Source organism: Trichoderma virens, assembly GCF_000170995.1.
Source record: "Trichoderma virens Gv29-8 chromosome Unknown TRIVIscaffold_91, whole genome shotgun sequence".
In the NCBI taxonomy this organism is placed as follows: Eukaryota; Fungi; Ascomycota; class Sordariomycetes; order Hypocreales; family Hypocreaceae; genus Trichoderma; species Trichoderma virens.
Genome location: NW_014013658.1, coordinates 489,596 through 506,367, shown reverse-complemented (window position 1 = coordinate 506,367; position 16,772 = coordinate 489,596). Strand labels below are relative to the sequence as shown.

The 16,772-nt window shown below is 50.0% G+C and overlaps 6 protein-coding genes across 6 annotated transcripts; 4 read left to right on the top strand and 2 right to left on the bottom strand.

Moving 5' to 3' along the window:
- Window positions 1-792: 792 nt before the first annotated feature.
- TRIVIDRAFT_40082 (uncharacterized protein) lies at window positions 793-1,461 on the top strand (the record flags this gene model as incomplete). Its single annotated transcript, XM_014094683.1, has 1 exon — window positions 793-1,461. The coding sequence occupies one exon, from the start codon at window positions 793-795 to the stop codon at window positions 1,459-1,461; it is 669 nt and encodes a 222-aa protein (XP_013950158.1).
- Window positions 1,462-3,105: 1,644 nt separating this feature from the next.
- TRIVIDRAFT_227886 (uncharacterized protein) lies at window positions 3,106-3,948 on the bottom strand (the record flags this gene model as incomplete). The annotated part of the gene is made up of 2 exons (XM_014094682.1): window positions 3,106-3,183; window positions 3,253-3,948. 2 exons carry the CDS (start codon window positions 3,946-3,948, stop codon window positions 3,106-3,108), a joined length of 774 nt encoding a protein of 257 aa, XP_013950157.1.
- Window positions 3,949-8,046: 4,098 nt separating this feature from the next.
- TRIVIDRAFT_65225 (uncharacterized protein) lies at window positions 8,047-9,238 on the top strand (the record flags this gene model as incomplete). Its single annotated transcript, XM_014094681.1, has 2 exons — window positions 8,047-8,125; window positions 8,199-9,238. 2 exons carry the CDS (start codon window positions 8,047-8,049, stop codon window positions 9,236-9,238), a joined length of 1,119 nt encoding a protein of 372 aa, XP_013950156.1.
- A 789-nt stretch (window positions 9,239-10,027) lies between these two features.
- On the top strand, window positions 10,028-10,908 carry TRIVIDRAFT_232423 (uncharacterized protein; the record flags this gene model as incomplete). The annotated part of the gene is made up of 1 exon (XM_014094680.1): window positions 10,028-10,908. The coding sequence occupies one exon, from the start codon at window positions 10,028-10,030 to the stop codon at window positions 10,871-10,873; it is 846 nt and encodes a 281-aa protein (XP_013950155.1).
- A 523-nt stretch (window positions 10,909-11,431) lies between these two features.
- On the bottom strand, window positions 11,432-14,044 carry TRIVIDRAFT_184401 (uncharacterized protein; the record flags this gene model as incomplete). Its single annotated transcript, XM_014094679.1, has 3 exons — window positions 11,432-13,569; window positions 13,659-13,867; window positions 13,979-14,044. 3 exons carry the CDS (start codon window positions 14,042-14,044, stop codon window positions 11,967-11,969), a joined length of 1,878 nt encoding a protein of 625 aa, XP_013950154.1.
- Window positions 14,045-14,878: 834 nt separating this feature from the next.
- On the top strand, window positions 14,879-16,557 carry TRIVIDRAFT_82688 (uncharacterized protein; the record flags this gene model as incomplete). Its single annotated transcript, XM_014094678.1, has 4 exons — window positions 14,879-15,029; window positions 15,088-15,505; window positions 15,635-16,064; window positions 16,137-16,557. The coding sequence occupies 4 exons, from the start codon at window positions 14,879-14,881 to the stop codon at window positions 16,326-16,328; spliced, it is 1,191 nt and encodes a 396-aa protein (XP_013950153.1).
- Window positions 16,558-16,772: the final 215 nt, after the last annotated feature.

The following is a 16,772-nucleotide window of genomic DNA, read 5'->3' as shown; positions in this document are numbered from 1 at the left end:
AAGAGCGATTCAACTGGTCATCTCGCAACGCAATACTATACTCTATACCAGCACCAAGTCAACCGCTTGTCCTCTTCTTCTTGACCGAACCCATGGCAGAGTGCCCAGGCTTCCCTCGTCCGTCCCCCAAAAGGCGGATCTCGGGTGACCCGTCAGGCGACTCCGCCTCGTGGACTGGACTACTGTGTGCTCTCTCAAGCCCCCAAGGACTTTGAATAGTTGATTCTCAAAGGCTTGTGTCCTTGGGAGACTAAAACTCTGGCCCTGGTCGCCCGCTTCCTTCACGTACGCAAGCCACCTCACTAATACCAGCCACATCCGAGATGGTGGTCATGGTTGATTGCAAACACAATCAAAGTTGCAGGCCGTGTGTGTGTATCTTTTCGACCCGTGCCATGTTCTTTTTTTTCCTATCCATCTCTTTTTGAGCTGCCGTTCCGTGTGCTTCAAAGAAAAGTCCTATTTCGGGAGGATGCTTATCCATATCCACACTCAAACAAAGCCAGTCCTGCCCTTTATTGTGGCTGGGGCTCATCATTCACCACTTATACCAGGATAAGGCTTGTGGTGTCTGCTTTGGTCACCTGGACTGACCGAGTGTCTATTTAGTTCAGAGACACTTTATATATACTCTGCCTCTTCCCCGTACTCGTGTGACTCCTTTTGTTCTTCACAACTATATTACTTTCCAATAACCTTATTTTCGAACTCAGACTTTTGTCAACTACATCATCCTCAATATCAACCAACAACAACACTACTGCAACCCGGACACTCGAGAACATAGCAACCATGTCTAAGCGGTGGTTCGTCGAGACCACCCCCGAGGGGCGGCAGCAGTTTGTGTCCATCAAGAGATCGCGGTCTTACGGTGGACACCATAACCGCGTTCGTGAAATCGACTACATCAAGGTTAGCCTTGAGGAATGGAACGCTCTTGTCGATAAGGAGCGCAAGCTAGAAGAGGTCAACAAGTCGTTGTCGGACGAGTGCAGCCGCCTCAAGTCGACCGCCTCGACTTCGCAGGCCGAGGCCAAGCGTCTAGCCGTCGTCGTCATCCCCGGACTCGAGAAGCAAATCGGCATACTCACCATCGAAAACGAGTCTCTCCGCCGGAGCATCGACAAGACGGGCGACAGCTCCTCCAAGCATCACCGCGAGGAAGAGAGGCTAAAGTATAAGATTGTCAAGCTCGAGGCCGACAACCTTGAGCTTCGGGAGGAAAACGCAGGTCTGCGTGAGAAGAACCGCAGCCTGTCGAAGCAGCTCGAGCAGAGCTTTAGCCGTCGTGTATCGGAGATTCTTGGAGATGTCGACTTCTGGAAGCACCAGTACCGTCACTGGCGGGCACGATACGATGAGCTACTGAAGCGCTACAACGACATCTTTGATCTGATGGAGACTCGGACAAAGAAGATGAAGGCATACGAAGATATTCTGCGGCGAAACGACATGATCTAAGCGTCTCTGTGCTTTGAAATCTCATTCATCTTCTACCACGTCTATTCTCCTTGAACCTTTTCCGTCTGTGGAACTTTGAGGTCATTTATACGGCTACCTCATTCCCAGAATGAACTGGAGATTGTTGTGATTGTATTACTTTGCGTTCTTATTGGTATGTGGGGATATCGACTACATGTAGGATAGAAAGGTCAAACTGACTATTGCTTTTGCTTATAGAGAGAACTGCGCCCCAGACTTGGGCTTTATATTTCTTTTGTATACTTATTTTTGGATGGATTGGGTATTGGACATGTTATAACGGCTCATTTGTCTTCGTGGTATTCATGGCTATTCTTGCTTATGACGGGCTTTGATGATTATTTATTTACTATTTAACGTTTTCTGTTTACTTCTTCTTCTTCTTCTTCTTCTTCTTTTCTTCGCAACATCAGAAACATTCTATCTAGAATACCAACTTTAGCGAATACGACAATAAATATTTTTTTTTTCTTTGGAGAAGCGGAGAACATAATGCTGCCAATCAGTCCCGTCTACCTCGTGATGTATCCGAATGGCATCAAGTCTCAGAACGCTCTTACAAGCGTCATGTGGACCAAACTGTAAACTATTCTAGGGTAGTCATCACGCGATGACCATGTAGAATATACGCATTTGCAGGAGCCATATTTGCATGCATGCATATTGTAAAAAGCGCTTGAACGAAATGCAAATGCCCATCTTTCTGTAAAGGGCATGCACAGAAAGAGAGTTGCGTGAGCAGAGTCCTATGTACCTTGTATATAGATCTAGATGGTTCTAAATTCAGAAAAGTGAGGCTGGTGGGTACGCGCGTCGATTTCATCACAACAACGGAGCGGGCATTCGCATATTCCTAATTCAGTTTTCGAATACGACGTTGAGCGAATATGTCTCGCCTTGTTATTGGTTTGTTTAAGGGTGTTGGTGATGATGTTGTTGTTGTTGGTGGTGGTTGTGCTGAAGTCGGTATCCGTTGGGGCGAAATGACAACGCAGAGGGTTGGGGGATTACAAATGACGGGATGATTTAATACGAGGGGGATGCAAATGGCCGCGATAAACTTCTTTTTTTGGAGGATGACGAAAATATCCGCTTTCAGGCGGGATTTCGGTGAAGTTGTGGATAAATTCTCAGCGCAAAGGGATGTGGTGGTAGGTAACATGTATGTACTTTGTAGATGTTGGTGAAGTGGCTGCCTTATTGGGGTATTGCCAGATGCGGTTCGTTTAGGCGTTTAAATAAGGACAGGGTCGGGCTGGTTTCTTTTTCAAGCCACGGTGACGATGTGGCTGGTGGGACAAGGATCGAGGCATCTTGCTTGACAGCAATTTATTTTTTTTTGCCACCTTTGGGTATTGATGGCATCTCACAAGCGGGCAGCGTTATTTAGGTTGGGAACACAGGAGCAATCACATGAAATACTACCTGTCAAGTTACGTTGCCAAGACGAGGCACAAACTGAGCGAAACACGGTCTATTATTGGTTGCATGTACTCTCTATCACTACTCGAATAGCGCCAACATGTACACGCAGCTATGTCATCCACCAAATGGGACAAACTATCCCATAACAAAGATGATTGTTTCTAAAAAAAAAAAAAAGACGTTTGTAGCCTGACCAGCTTAGGCAACGTAGTTGACAGTCAACTGGCCATTAACAACATTATTGCCATCATTAGTCGGAACACTCCCACAGACACGCTACCCATGGTCCTCAAGCTACTGCATGTAAGTCAGAGTCTGGCCCTTGTTGAACAGGCGCGAGCCCACGTTTTGGTAAAATGCGCAGAGCCGGCCAGTGACATGCGCGATGCAGCCGATCTGCTGTCCGTCGCCCCAGAGCCCGTCGGGGCCACCGGCGATGGAGTTGCCGAGGTCGTCCAGAGTTCCCGCGGGTGTGTTGAAGATGCCACCTACTTGGCATGTAGAGCTACCCTGGCAGTTGATGCCCAGACGCTTTGCGAGGCTTGGGGTGGTGGTGGTGCCTCTCTTCTTGATGGCGGCGTTTTCGTCGGCTGGCTTTTCCTTTTGAGAGACCGCCCTGACTATGTCCATGCCACGACGAGACGGAGGTGGCCCGCCCATAGCGGCCACCATGTTGGCAGTGAGCATGCCGTTCTGCACATTGTTGCCTGAATCCACAGGGATGCTGCCACAACCTTCGCAGCCGTGGTCCAAAAGAGCCTGGACAAACCGGACAGTCTGGGCGACTGTCCACGACCGCCCCGTCTTCTGGTAGAAGAGGCACAGCGAAGGGTTGCCGAGGCTGACGGGAGACCCGACGCAGGTGATGTGCTGTCCGTCTGTGAACTGCTGGTTCTGGTCCATTCCTCGGAGCTGGTCGAGGGCAGAGGATAGTTCGCCGTTGCTGCCTACGCAGAGGGCGCTGCCTTGGCAGTTTATGCCCATGGCGTTGACTGCGGAGGCGGTGGTTGCGAGGGTGGAGAAGATGTTGTTCAAGTGCATGATTGATAATTTCTCTAATGAAGCAGAGTAAATTGTTTTATTGGTTTGGAAGAGTGCTTGTGTGTTGAGTTGATGAAGAAACAGATATGCTGAAGAGGAAAGAATGTTTCCTTTTGTATCCGTCGATGTCTGGTTCATGATATTTCAGTTGTACCTCTTCAACCCCCTATTCTATGCTAGAATTGCATACATGGTCTTTAAACTCTGAAAAGTAAAAGCGTTCATGCGTTAAAAAATGGTCAGATTATGGCAGGGTAGGAGAATGGAGAGCATCATGATACCTTGACCTCAAAACTGGTGTTCATCATCCAATGCCAGTCGTGCCAACTTATGGCACCTTATGAGAGTCTTTCTGGTAATCATCCAAGTAGTCATTCATCATGGTTCCTCTTTTTCTCGTTTGAAACCCGCCAGTGAATTACTCTATGTTGCTGGTTTGCAAAGGGATCCATCGCGATTAGCTCTTACATTCGCCTTGACCGACTGTACATACGTTCTGGAAACTTTGGGGCTGACTCAGGTAACAAGTAGCGCTACCTCCTTTGGAGAGTTTCTACATAACTTATTGTATGTATTGTAGAGTATAGTTTCTTAGTAAGCTTGTAGTTATGCTTGTCTTAATGAATGACATATAATATTCGTCTTTCCAGTTTATATGATGTAGTTGTGGTGGGGCTATAAAGTGGTAGCAATTGACAGTTTTATCACGAGTAAATCAGTCTTACTGGACGTTACTGAATGCAGAGAAACGTAGAATTGTGATGAAATTGACTTGAAGAGTAGAAAACTGGCTATCTGAATGCCATACCGGGCTGACCAAACATGTAAGCCTCTCTGCATAGTATAGTATGAACTCTAAATTTGTGAGTCAAACCACTAGTAGAGAGGTATTAGCTTGAATAAAGGCATTAAGCACAGTTCTTCAAACGGGGTAAGCACTAAAGTTAAACAGTTTTGCTTCATTGATCGAATCACAGCCCTGCTTAACTATAATCTCCTACCGTAAGAGGCAATGGAAGGATCAGTATCTCATGCGTTAGGTATCCATTTGACTGCTCTTTTGTTCTTTGCAAATGCTATGGAGTTTAACTAGACCTTATAGAGATGAGATCACTATATTCAACTAAAGTAAGACAGTGCAGTGACATCTGGGGACGTTGTATTCCTGATGGCTATCTCCTTATCCAAGTTTCACTTTGTCAATGTCTCTGACTCGTGCTCTATCCGCCAAACTACAGCCGTAGTAGATAACATGTGCTTCGGTAACTTCCAACCCGAGACTTAGTAGGCAAAATGGCAGAAAATATCCAAATTAAGTAAGAAAACAAAATCCCCTTGATGTTTGCTTGAATCCGTGCCCTGGCTTAGCTTTTGATAAGTATCATCTGTGATGTTTGGAGGAGATGCTCCTTTTGCGCGGCTTATGGGCCACTGAATCTGATATGACCAATGGAACCACATATTGAAGGAGTAAATGGGCTTTTTACAACAGGTACTGTATGGAGATATGAATCAATATGCTTGCAAGCAGGAGAAGCGTTGTTGCAGGTCTAAGACAGAGATGAAGTTTGACTACATCTATGTCCTTGGCGGCGGCTTACACAGATCCCCATATTATAAGCAGACGTTTGACAGGTCCGAAATGCGGAAGGGGAGCGAAAACCGGTTGACTAAGCCGGCATTCGCCAGGCTGGGCTGTAGCTGTGTATTTTGATAAAGAGCATTTGTTTCATCAGTTCTAGGAGCGAGAGTAGCATAGATTGAGATGTAGGGACCGAGGAGAACATGAAGATGGTGGCTGTTACTTGTGAAGGTACATGTACCTCCCTCATGTAGAGTAGCCGTTGTTTCTAGGATTTGCAGCTGCTGCGAAGCCCCGCTCGCGAACTGGATGGCTGCCTACAAGTTCAACGAGTCTCGTGTACTTGCACTCTGTAGAGAGTTGGTGCACCTATCTAGGAGGTAGGTACCTAATATAGTAGTATAGCAACATATGCATGATGGAGAGGACATGTCCTCAGAAAGGAACTACATCCTAGTAACTCTTGTTCCCTCACCTGGTGACATGTCTCTACCTGTACTACCTGTACTACCCAAGACACATGCAGTCGATATAATCTGTACATGTACCTTGGCTGCATGTAGCTGCTGTGACACGCTCGATAAATAAATAAATAAAAAAAGCCCCGATTTCTGCAGCAGCCCGTGCATCTGTCGGGCCCGATTTGCGCTGTCAATCTGGCCTACATGTGCGTCGCTAGCCGTGGATGCGGGCAGAACAGGAACACCACTCGGAAACGACCAAGGGACACCACCAAAGAGATGCAGCCAGCGGCAGCATGCGGAAAGGAATGGAATGGAATGGACGGTAAGCGCTGCTGGAGACGAGCCGGCACTTTTCGCGGATTTCGGCTCGCAGGAGGGACGAGCATCGTCGTCACCAGAGAGGACACGCGATAATGGAAGCAGGTATTGGTTGGCTGTGGACGCTGGAGATGCTGGAGATGGGTGCAAATGATGCAGACTGGGCACCCACCTCTGCCTAAACTAACGATTTGAAACACCAAGAGACAGAGGCCGGACAAAGAGAAAGAGCCTTGGGTGTTTTTTCTTTTTTTTTTCTGCTTCCCTCGTGATTCCGCATCACACACACGCACACACACACAGCTTACCTCATTCTCCCACACCCCCCTCTTCAAAGCAAAACAAAAGAAAAGAAACCAAGAAAAAAGTCCTGGTGAGTCACCGTCGTCGATTCGATTCGCTTCTCCCATGCCACGCAAGTCTCCGGCGGCAGGCTGCAGCGTCCCAAAGCGTCCCAAAGCGGCCGGTGGTGAAGCTCCCAGTCGGTTGGCGCACCACCACGGGGGCTGTAACGTCGAGGCAGCGCCTGGATGCCTTGACCAGCACCGCCACAGCAGCCAATGGCGGGCTGAAGACGACGATTTGCCAGCGGCGATGGATCCTTGGCGTTGTAGCAGATACACGAGCAATGGCCGTTAATGGATGGGCTGGGCTGCTGCCGGGAGTGGTGAGTGATGAGTGATGAGTGCATGGGCCAGAGTCTGCTCTGCTCTGCTCTGCTACTGTACCGCGTCCAAGCAACCTAAAGTACCAGATACTCGCGGCCAATGCATTTGCTGACCTGGAATTTCCATGGCGCCACACCTCCTTTTCACTGGCGCTGCTTCACCACTGATTTCCCGTCGTCGTCGCTGTGTCCTGACCCTGGTCTGTCCGGAATCCTGACTGACGGCTTCGCCCAGCGAGTCGAGTCGAGTCGAGTCTCCCAAGGCAGGAATTGGCCACCGACTTCCCTCTCGGCCGTTTTCTCTTTGCTGTCTCTTCTCTTATTACTGCTAACCTCCCTCCCCCCCCTTTTTTTTCTCTGCTTCGATCTATTTTATTTTCTTTTACAGCATCTTATTTTTTCCATCTTACACTCGATATTACATCCATCCATCCATCCTGTGTGCGTGCGTGTGCATGAAGTGTGTGTGAACGGGCCTTCTATCTGACCTCGAAATAATACCACTTTATTCCGCATTCTGCCGGGGGCTGCAGACGAAGAGAGAAAAAAAAAAGTTTTTCTTCCTCCCTCTTCCTCCTTTCACATTCGCATTCTTCTCATCTTCTCATCATCATCATCATCTTCTTCTTCTCGCGCGCCATCATCTTCGCCATCTCATCTCAAAACCTGACGCCTCATCTCATCCTGGTCCCTTGCACGCCGACACACGACCCATCTACCATCTACCGATTGAGTGTGCGGATCTCGCAGACGCACATGAACATTTTTGCGTTTGGAGACACATTTCTGCTTCCACCTGCATAATCCACAGCGTCCGGTGCATAGCGCGCTTGGGTTGACGAATGATCCTTGGGTGAAAAAAGGGCTTCTGCTACCTCGGCTGCTTTCGCCTGCTTTTCGCACCCCTGCCGCACAAGCGTTGGGTTGGGCAGCGTCGCATCCCACTATCATTGGGTCGACAGTCGAATCACTTTTTCGGCTCCTGGAAAAAGGGACAAAATTATAAAAAAAGAAAACTAAAAAAAAAAAAAAAAAATCCTCCTGCGTGCATTCGCACATCACCAGCCATGTCTCTGCACCAGCGAGTATCCGCCAATTCTGGGCGCAGGGCCTCGGTCTCTTACTCGGCGCATTCGGCGCCTTTTGGTACGTCTATCCATAATTCTCTCCCCATGAATGGCCAGCCTTGATGATGCCGTCTGCTCACTCTCCCTTGCAGTCATTTCCGATCACGAACAGCGCCTCCTCGATTCTCTCAACGCCGCTCACACCGAGTTGAACAAGACTAACTCAGAAAGGGACCGATACCTCAGCTTACTGGAACAGGCCAACAAGAAACTCGCTGAGGCAACGGCTACCATCACCGACCTCAAGGCCCAGAACCAGACGTTGAACCAGACTTTCAAGGAAAGCGTTGCCTCTCTCCAGGAGAAGCAGGACCACGTCAAGGAGGAGAATGACAGGCTCATCTTCGAAAATGGCGCCCTGTCACGGGAGTTTGCTGACCTCAAGGTCAAGTTCAGCAATCTTACCCGTCAGTACAATTCCCTGAGCGGCACTGCTCCCGTCTTCCCCTCCAGCGCCGCCAACGACCTGGCTGGAGCGGTGCCAGAGCGTCCCAAGCTCTCCCGCTCCTCCAGCAAGAAGGAGCGCAAGGAGGATCGTGATCGTGATCGTGATCGTGAGGAACGTAGCCGCGTCCGAGACAAGGAGAAGTCACGCGATCGTGAGAAAGAAGACAAGCGCGAGAGAGAAAAGGACAAGGACAAGGAAAAGGACAAGGAAAAGGAGAAGAAGGAGCACAAGGCCGAAAAGGAGCGGCTGTCTCGTCGCTTTGAAGAGAGGCGCGCGGCCCCGCCTCCCGCTCCGGCCCCAGCGCCTCCACCTCCCCCGATCGCCAACCGGCGCAACAGCTTCATTGAGGGCTGGGGCCCCGGTGGCCGGTCGTCATCGGCCTCGGGATCCTCCACTCGGAGTTACACCAACGGACCAAACGGACCCAACGGACTCCATAGCCCCCTTAGCCCCCTTGGCCCCCATGGACTCAACGGACACAATGGACACAATGGGCATATTGGACACGTGCAAGTGCCCGTTGTCACACCTGGCAACAAGCTGCCCTATGCCAACGTCCCCCGGACTGCGACAAACCCAATGACTCCTCGTATCTACAGCGTTGCTGGAAGCACAGCCGCCGTGTTCGATGATGACGGGAGCTACGAGGATGGCAACTACCATGCCTATCCAATCAGCCGATAGACGCCATCTGGTCGTCTTGAGGCAACCTATAGACTCTGCAGGAAATGACTCACTGTCTATCTGCACGGCTGTCTCAAAAAGGAAAAAAGAAAAAGAAAAAAAAAATGACAAAACAAAACAAAAACACATTGGTTGCTCGGATGGTTGTATGCATGCTTGCGGGCTGCATCGTGGGGCTAGTTGCCTCTTCCTTGAGTGGTTTGATTTGATTTACATCTTTATCTTGATGCCTAATTGGGCTGTTTCTTTTACCATCATGTTCCATTGGCTTGCCTTTCCACCCCTTTCGGCCTTTTGACCTCGGATTCGGTCAAACTCAATGACTCTGGACTCATTTTCTTACGGCCCTGGTTCCACTTCTCCGATACCGCCCCGGGATTTTCTGCGGATCTCAGCCCGGCACTCTGCCGCTCTCGGCCCAGGAGAAATGGATCTGACCAATGCCTCCGCTTTGTCTTTGTTGTTACCCACCCGGCTATTTCGTCGCACTACGCTGCTTGGATGTTAGTATCGATTTTTTGTTGACTGCAGGCCCTTGGAATGACGCATCGCTGTCAACAGTAAATTGAAAATACCACCAACAACACGGCTCGGGTTTACTTACTTCTTTGGTTTCTCTCCCTTTTGTCTCTTTTTTCTTCACCCGATTGCCCTGATCATCTCTCCCTTGACATATTGTCTCCCTCCCGTCTTTTGCTTTCTTCATCTGTTATCAAGCTCGTTTGTAAGTCGTGGTGTTGTATTTACACTGCACCTGGCTCAAAAGTACACCAACGCTGTTCTATCAACATGAAGCTTTTCCCTTCTCTCTCAGATGACCTTGCTCGTTGGGCAGAGCTTCAGCCAGTCTTCTTCACCGGCTCAGCTTCTACTCATGGCTGCCACGTCAATGTTTCTCCCAAAGGCCTAGATGCGCACTTTGCTGTCCTTGGCCCTAATCAATGCGCCTACATTGATCGCACTGGATCTGGGTGCGAAACAATTTCTCATGCGTACGAAAACGGCCGTCTTTGTCTCATGTTTATGAGTTTTGGTCCTTCGCCGCGCATCCTGCGACTATTTTGTCGTGTGACCGTTGTCGAGTGGGATCAGCCTGCGTTCCCTGCTCTCGTACGCAAGGTCGCCAAGGGCAAACGAGAAGCCTTCGATGGTGCTCGTGCCGTCATTCTTTGTGATATTTGGCAAGCCCAGACCAGCTGTGGTTTTGGTGTCCCGCGGGTGAAAAAGGGACTCTACAGCCCCGAGGGTGACCAGGACGACAATGGTAATCCTGGTGTCACCAAGGCTGTTGAAGACATCCTCCGCGAAGGATTTCGGGATGACGAGAAGCTGACCGAGCTTTCCGTCTTTGAACAGCGCCCCAACTTGGACAACTATGCTGCGAATCAAGTCCAGAACAATAAGACGCTCAGCTATCAGATCGAAAAAAACTGCAGCAGTCTTGACGGCCTTCCTGGGTTGAGAGCAGCGCGGCGTGAGGCCGGACAGAGGCTTTGGGTGGGCGACTTGAAGGCCAGGATACGGCGCATCGCTTCGGAGGGCGAAGCGGTTGCCGTGGGGTTCCTGTTAGCGACTGTCTTTTATTTTGTTTTGTTTTGGATAGATGCACGCTGGGTTTCTATGATTATGTTGTAACGGTATTGGTCATGTGTATGAGATAGACGGAAGACGGAGGGCTTGTTTTCTGATTAGTTCTTCTTCTTTTCTTCTTTTTCTTTTTCTTTTTCTTTTTCTTTTCTCTTTTTCCACCTTGTTTTTACTTATTCCCTTTGCTTTCCTTGGCTAGCCTTTCTTATTTTCTCTTTATTCTTTTTTATTGTTCTTTTCTTTTTGGATGTTTATGATTATGCTTGTTGGATGTTGTCATTATCATGATTTGCTTTTCGCGTCTACACTTTTTGTTCTTCGTTATAGATACACGTGGATGATCCCTTGCGGGTGAAGATAGTTTTTATGAGATGGATTTCTGGTAGCCTTGAGAATCGGTGCTGTGATGTGAATGTTCGTGATCAAACATGACGATGTAGTTCGTGATGTCTAGAGTGAAGAGCTACTGAGCAATGCATTCACCGTGAATGATTCAGTGTTATAAAAATATTAAATGAGCGACTGTGAGCATTAGTCCCGAGCATCAACGAATAAACACCCATCATTCCAAAAAGTGTCTGTTTATTCGCTGTTAGAATCGGCGTTCAACTACGGCATAGATAGCCTAGGAGCTAGATAGCAACCGTCCTCATGCCTTCATTCCCAGTCCATCTCCCCACGCATCTTCCCTTCCCCCCACGCTACAGATACATATATCGCCTTGAACCGAAACAAAGTTACACCGACGGATTTATATGTGCAATATTCAAGGATCCAGCTGCGTACGGCAGGCGGCGATGACTATGTCTCTGCATCTTTTGTTCTGGCGTCAGGTCATTAGCTGACGATGACCATTGTGACTTGGCCCTCGAGTTAATGGATCCTTGGTTTCCGACAATAATACTAGGTATATATCGTTCAGCGCAAGGCTTAGAGATGGGACTACTTCTGTTTGTGTATTCGCTTGGACACAAGCCATTTTCCCTTTCCACAAGAAGAAAATTTCATCCAGCGGAGCCAAAAGCGAGAATGCTGTGACCTGGAGTGCATTCTGCTGAGCTGAATTGGATCCGCTACGACTACTTTTTAAATCAAAATGATAATGAAAGGCGTCGAAAGGTTTGGCAAAATAGCACACGGCTCAGCCACCGCTCGTTGCAGCAATGGGAGTGCCACTAGTAGCAGTAGCTGCCTTGCCACCCCTTCCACGTCTGCCACGTCCAGTGCCTGAGCTCTTTTCAGGGGCAGCGCCGTTGCTAGCCGTGTTGGATGCAGATGGTGTGGCGGCGGCATTACCACTGCCTGACGAAGCAGGGGCGGGTTTCTTGTCCTTGCGCTCCAAGACTTGAACAGTCCCTTGCGCAACGGAAATGGGGCTGGCAGAGATGGCCTTGGCAAGGCCAGAGTGGTCTGCAAAATCCACGTACGCAAAGCCCTTGCGTTTATCCACCTCGATGAACGTAATGGTACCAAATGCCTCGAGGGCTTGCTTCAACACGGGCTCCGTGATGCCCTGAGAAGAATTGGCGTGCTTTACAAAGCCGCGAGTGGCGTTGGCGGATGCCGCTGCCGCAGATTTCTTTTGAGAGCCTGAAGATTTGGCAGAGGCCCCCTTGGGGCCGTTGGCTGCACCGCTGGCTGACTTGGAGTTGCTCTGCTGAGTAGCGGAGGCCGTCTCAGCAGTGGACTTTGATGCATCTGCGTCGCCGCTAGCGCCACTCTTCTTTTTGAGGATGACAGGTGGAGTGATGTTTGTGTTCTGTCCTCCGGATGCTTCCGATGGCTTGGGCTTGTCGGCATTCTTACCGCCACGGGTCTTACGCGCTGGCTGCTGTGCCTTGGAAGCATTCTCTTTAGCGGGCGTCTGAGCACTTGTTGCCGTTTCGGTTGAAGCGGGTGCGAGAGAAGATTGGTTCTCGTTTGCTGCGCTAGAGATTTCTTTATTTTCTTTGTCGGTTGCCGAAGATTTGGAACCAGCTTCGGCCTTTGCAGCATCTTGTCGTGCTCGTCGATAGGCACTACCTGGGCTAAGACCGAGATCTCTCTGTAACATGCGAGCAGCAATAGAGACACCAGCACGGCGACTCTTAGGAGTTGGTGCTTCCGTGGTACTGGCTGCATTCCCGCTCGTGCTGGCCTGGCTGGCGGCCGGTTTGGCGGCTTCAGCAGACTTTTCAGAGGCAGTTGCAGCGGCCTTCTTGGTGAGTATTTTGACGGGCTCCTTGGGGGCGGGCTTCTCAGTCTTAGTGTTCTTAGAATCCTTGCCTTTCTTTTTAGAGCCCTCATCCTCCTTTGACGCGGATTTACCCTTTGTTGTTGTAGTCTCTTGCCTGGAATGCTTCGCACTCTTGGCGGCGGCAGCTTCCTTGGCTTTGTTTGCTTTCTTTTCCTTCAGATACTCAATCAATGGTGTGGTAGTGACCTTGGTTTCCGGTGCTTCTTCAACGTCTTCGTTCTCAATGCCTTCCCTTGGCGGAGCAGGGTTTGCAAGACCTTCAAGGAACGCCATAAATTCCGGGTCTTGGTCAATAGTTCCCTGACGAGCATCAACACGCTTCTTAGTCCCGGGCACCTTTTTGTAGATGGACATCTCCAGGGCAGGGGGGCCGATGAGAGAAGAGCTGTTGAAGGTACATTTGGCGTCCTCCCAGGTCGCGCTTCGAACAACTTCACTAAGAGGCATGATGTAGTCCTTCCGCATCACATGGAGATATGCTCTTGCAGGCCGGGATGGCTTTGAAAGCCTTGATGTTGCCAATGTTAGTTCGTCAAAGCTAGAGAAAACAAAAGATAATGGGGATGGGGATTCGCATCTGGCTGCTCAAAGACATACTCATTAGATGCCTTGCCAGGGGCATAGGAAAACCAGTCGACCTTGCCACTGCCCACCGCCCACTCAGAGCCCAGAATAGAGAGACATTCGGCTTCGGTCATGCCAGGAGGCAGGCGGCGGATGATAACCTTTTCGCCTTCATGAGGAGTCCTAGTCTTTGGGGCCTTTGGCGGGTCTGCGTCGTTGGTGCTCCGGGCCTCAGCTTGCTTCTCAGCCGAGCCCTTAGCCTTACCAGGGCGAGACGCGCCGTCGGCAGTGGCTTTACTCTGAGCAAGGCATCAGCTCACTTCGATCCCGGACAAGACACTGGGTCATCTCACCTTGGTAGACTCAGATGCCGGAGCGTTTGTCCTGCGAGACAGGACCTGCGGTGTGTGAGTCGACATTGCGCATGTCGTAGAGATTTGGAGACGCAAGGTCAAGCATCAACGGAGTTTGTGTCTGGCCGGCGGCTGAGGTTCGAGATCGAGATACCGAGATATCGTGAAATGAGTCGCAGCCTTCCGTCATATGAGAAAACGCGGGTCCACTATTAATGGCTTCGTAATAAATAGAACAGACCAGGGCAAAGGCCTGTGAGGACGGTATCATAGAAATCGGAGTTAGTTAGTGCCGTTTAATCGAGACTTTTCGTGGCGGGTGAAAACTCCCCAGTAAATATGGAGAGTCACGTGCCACGGTTTGCGAGGATTGATGAGATTGTGTACTTATTGACTTATGGATGGATCAAATTGTTTTTCCATCGCCACAGGCAGGTACGGAGTACATGTAGCTGATCAGTGCCAATCTCGATGACCGTGACCAGAAAAGCCAGGTGGCCAAGTATATCTTGCAAGAACGTGACTGTATGAGACATGTATGCACATACCTGCAGCCGTACTACTGTCAACGCTGCTCGATACATTGGCGGTACCAATAAGAGACCTTAGCCGGATCAGTGCTACCTCTTGGTCCTCCCAAAAGCGCTGCACGTCACTGAGGCCGCTAGTTCCAGCGACTGCACAGGCCCCTCCGAGGAAGATCCGGCGCTGGGCTCACTGAAGCGCAGCCCCCTGGCGCCCTGAAACCGCAAGCCAACGGCCAAACCCCCACCACAAACTCCATCGTCATCTTTGGCCGCTGAGAAAGCGTCAATCAACCAAAACCATCCCTTGACTTTGGCATCGTGTCGGGCTGACACACCCCAGCCGTTGCGCCGTTGCCAGACCGCAGTCGCCAAGATGACGACAAACGTTCCTCGACCCGGGCCCGCCAACCTGAGCCCCAATGCCGGGCTGGACGAGTGGCTGGAAGAGGCCAAGCAGTGCCACTATCTGCCCGAGAGGGCCATGAAGGAGCTGTGTGAAAAGGTCAAGGAGATCTTGATGGAGGGTACGGACGCACGGAGAAGCATGGAAGCATGCAGCCGCTAATGCCACGAGTCTCGCAGAGTCCAACATCCAGCCCGTCTGCACGCCCGTCACCGTCTGCGGCGATATCCACGGCCAGTTCTACGACCTGCTCGAGCTCTTCCGCGTCGCCGGTGGCATGCCGGGAGAGACAAACGTCCAGGCGCCCAAGTCAGCGACCGCTGTCATCACCTCGGAGGATATCGAACCCCCGACCGAAATCACAAACCCGAAGCTGAGGAAGAAGCTAAAGTCTCCCGGAGGCGGGGCCGAGTCGGGTGACGTTGACGGCGACGAGGACGGAGAGGAAGAGCAGCAGGGGGCCGTCGATGTGCCCGCAGTTAACACAGTCACGTCTTCACAGAGCGCGGAGACTCGCTTCGTCTTTCTTGGAGACTACGTAGACAGAGGATACTTTAGCTTGGAGGCGTTTACATTGCTCATGTGCTTGAAGGCAAAGTATGTTGTTTTTGTTTGCGCTCATCGCTTTTTTTTCCCAACGGCGGAGGGACCTTTCTTCTTCTTCTTCTTCTTCTTCTTTCCTTTTCATTTTGCGCGATTCAAGAAATGCTGACGCTGCATATTTAGATACCCAGATCGCATTGTTCTCGTCAGAGGAAACCACGAATCTCGTCAAATCACACAAGTCTACGGCTTCTACGAAGAATGCCAGCAGAAATACGGCAACGCATCCGTATGGAAGGCGTGCTGCCACGTCTTTGACTTCCTTGTTCTCGCTGCTATAGTTGACGGAGAGCTGCTCTGCGTCCATGGCGGTCTGAGTCCCGAGATTCGGACCATTGATCAGATTCGTGTTGTTGCCCGTGCTCAGGAAATTCCCCATGAAGGAGCCTTTTGCGATCTCGTATGGTCAGATCCTGACGACATAGATACATGGGCTGTGAGCCCACGAGGAGCTGGTTGGCTCTTTGGAGACAAGGTGGCCACCGAGTTCAACCACGTGAATGGCCTAAAATTGATTGCGCGAGCACATCAGCTTGTAAATGAGGGCTACAAAGTGAGTTGACTCTTTCTCATGCCTACCGAGCTTTGCTACGTCCGACGAGGTTGCTAATCCTTGAAACCCCAGTATCATTTTGACGAAAATTCAGTCGTAACTGTCTGGTCGGCTCCAAACTACTGTTACCGATGCGGCAACGTCGCTTCAATAATGACTGTGGACAACGACTTAGCTCCCAAGTTTAGCATATTCTCTGCGGTTCCTGACGACCAGCGGCATGTGCCTGCAAGTCGGAGATCGCCAGGCGACTACTTCCTGTGATTAGATTGTGAAGACGGGGAAGGGGCCGGTTTAGATTGGGCCGAGTAGGATTGGGTTTTTGCATGTAAACTAGCATTACGGGTTGAGATATCCATGACTTTGAAGAATCGACAATGCATTAGGATTATAGGTAGGATTGGGGGGATCTGGCTAGCGGAAACGAACAGCGGTGATAATTATTATTTAGAAGAAAAATTGATAAACGAAGCCTTCTTTTATCGTGTTTCCCATTGTATTAGCGAGGAAAATGGATCTGGTCATTTGTGAGTTTGGTGGTGTTGATGGTATTCGTGTAGCATGAATATATGACAATTGGAATCTGGGCTGGAAAAAACTCAGCTTCTCTTTTTCATTTTCTTTTCTCTCACTTTGTTTTCTCAGTCCACAACAGCAACCAGCGTTAGCCTGCTGAATTAACATAAGAGCCGATGGAAGAAAAAAGAG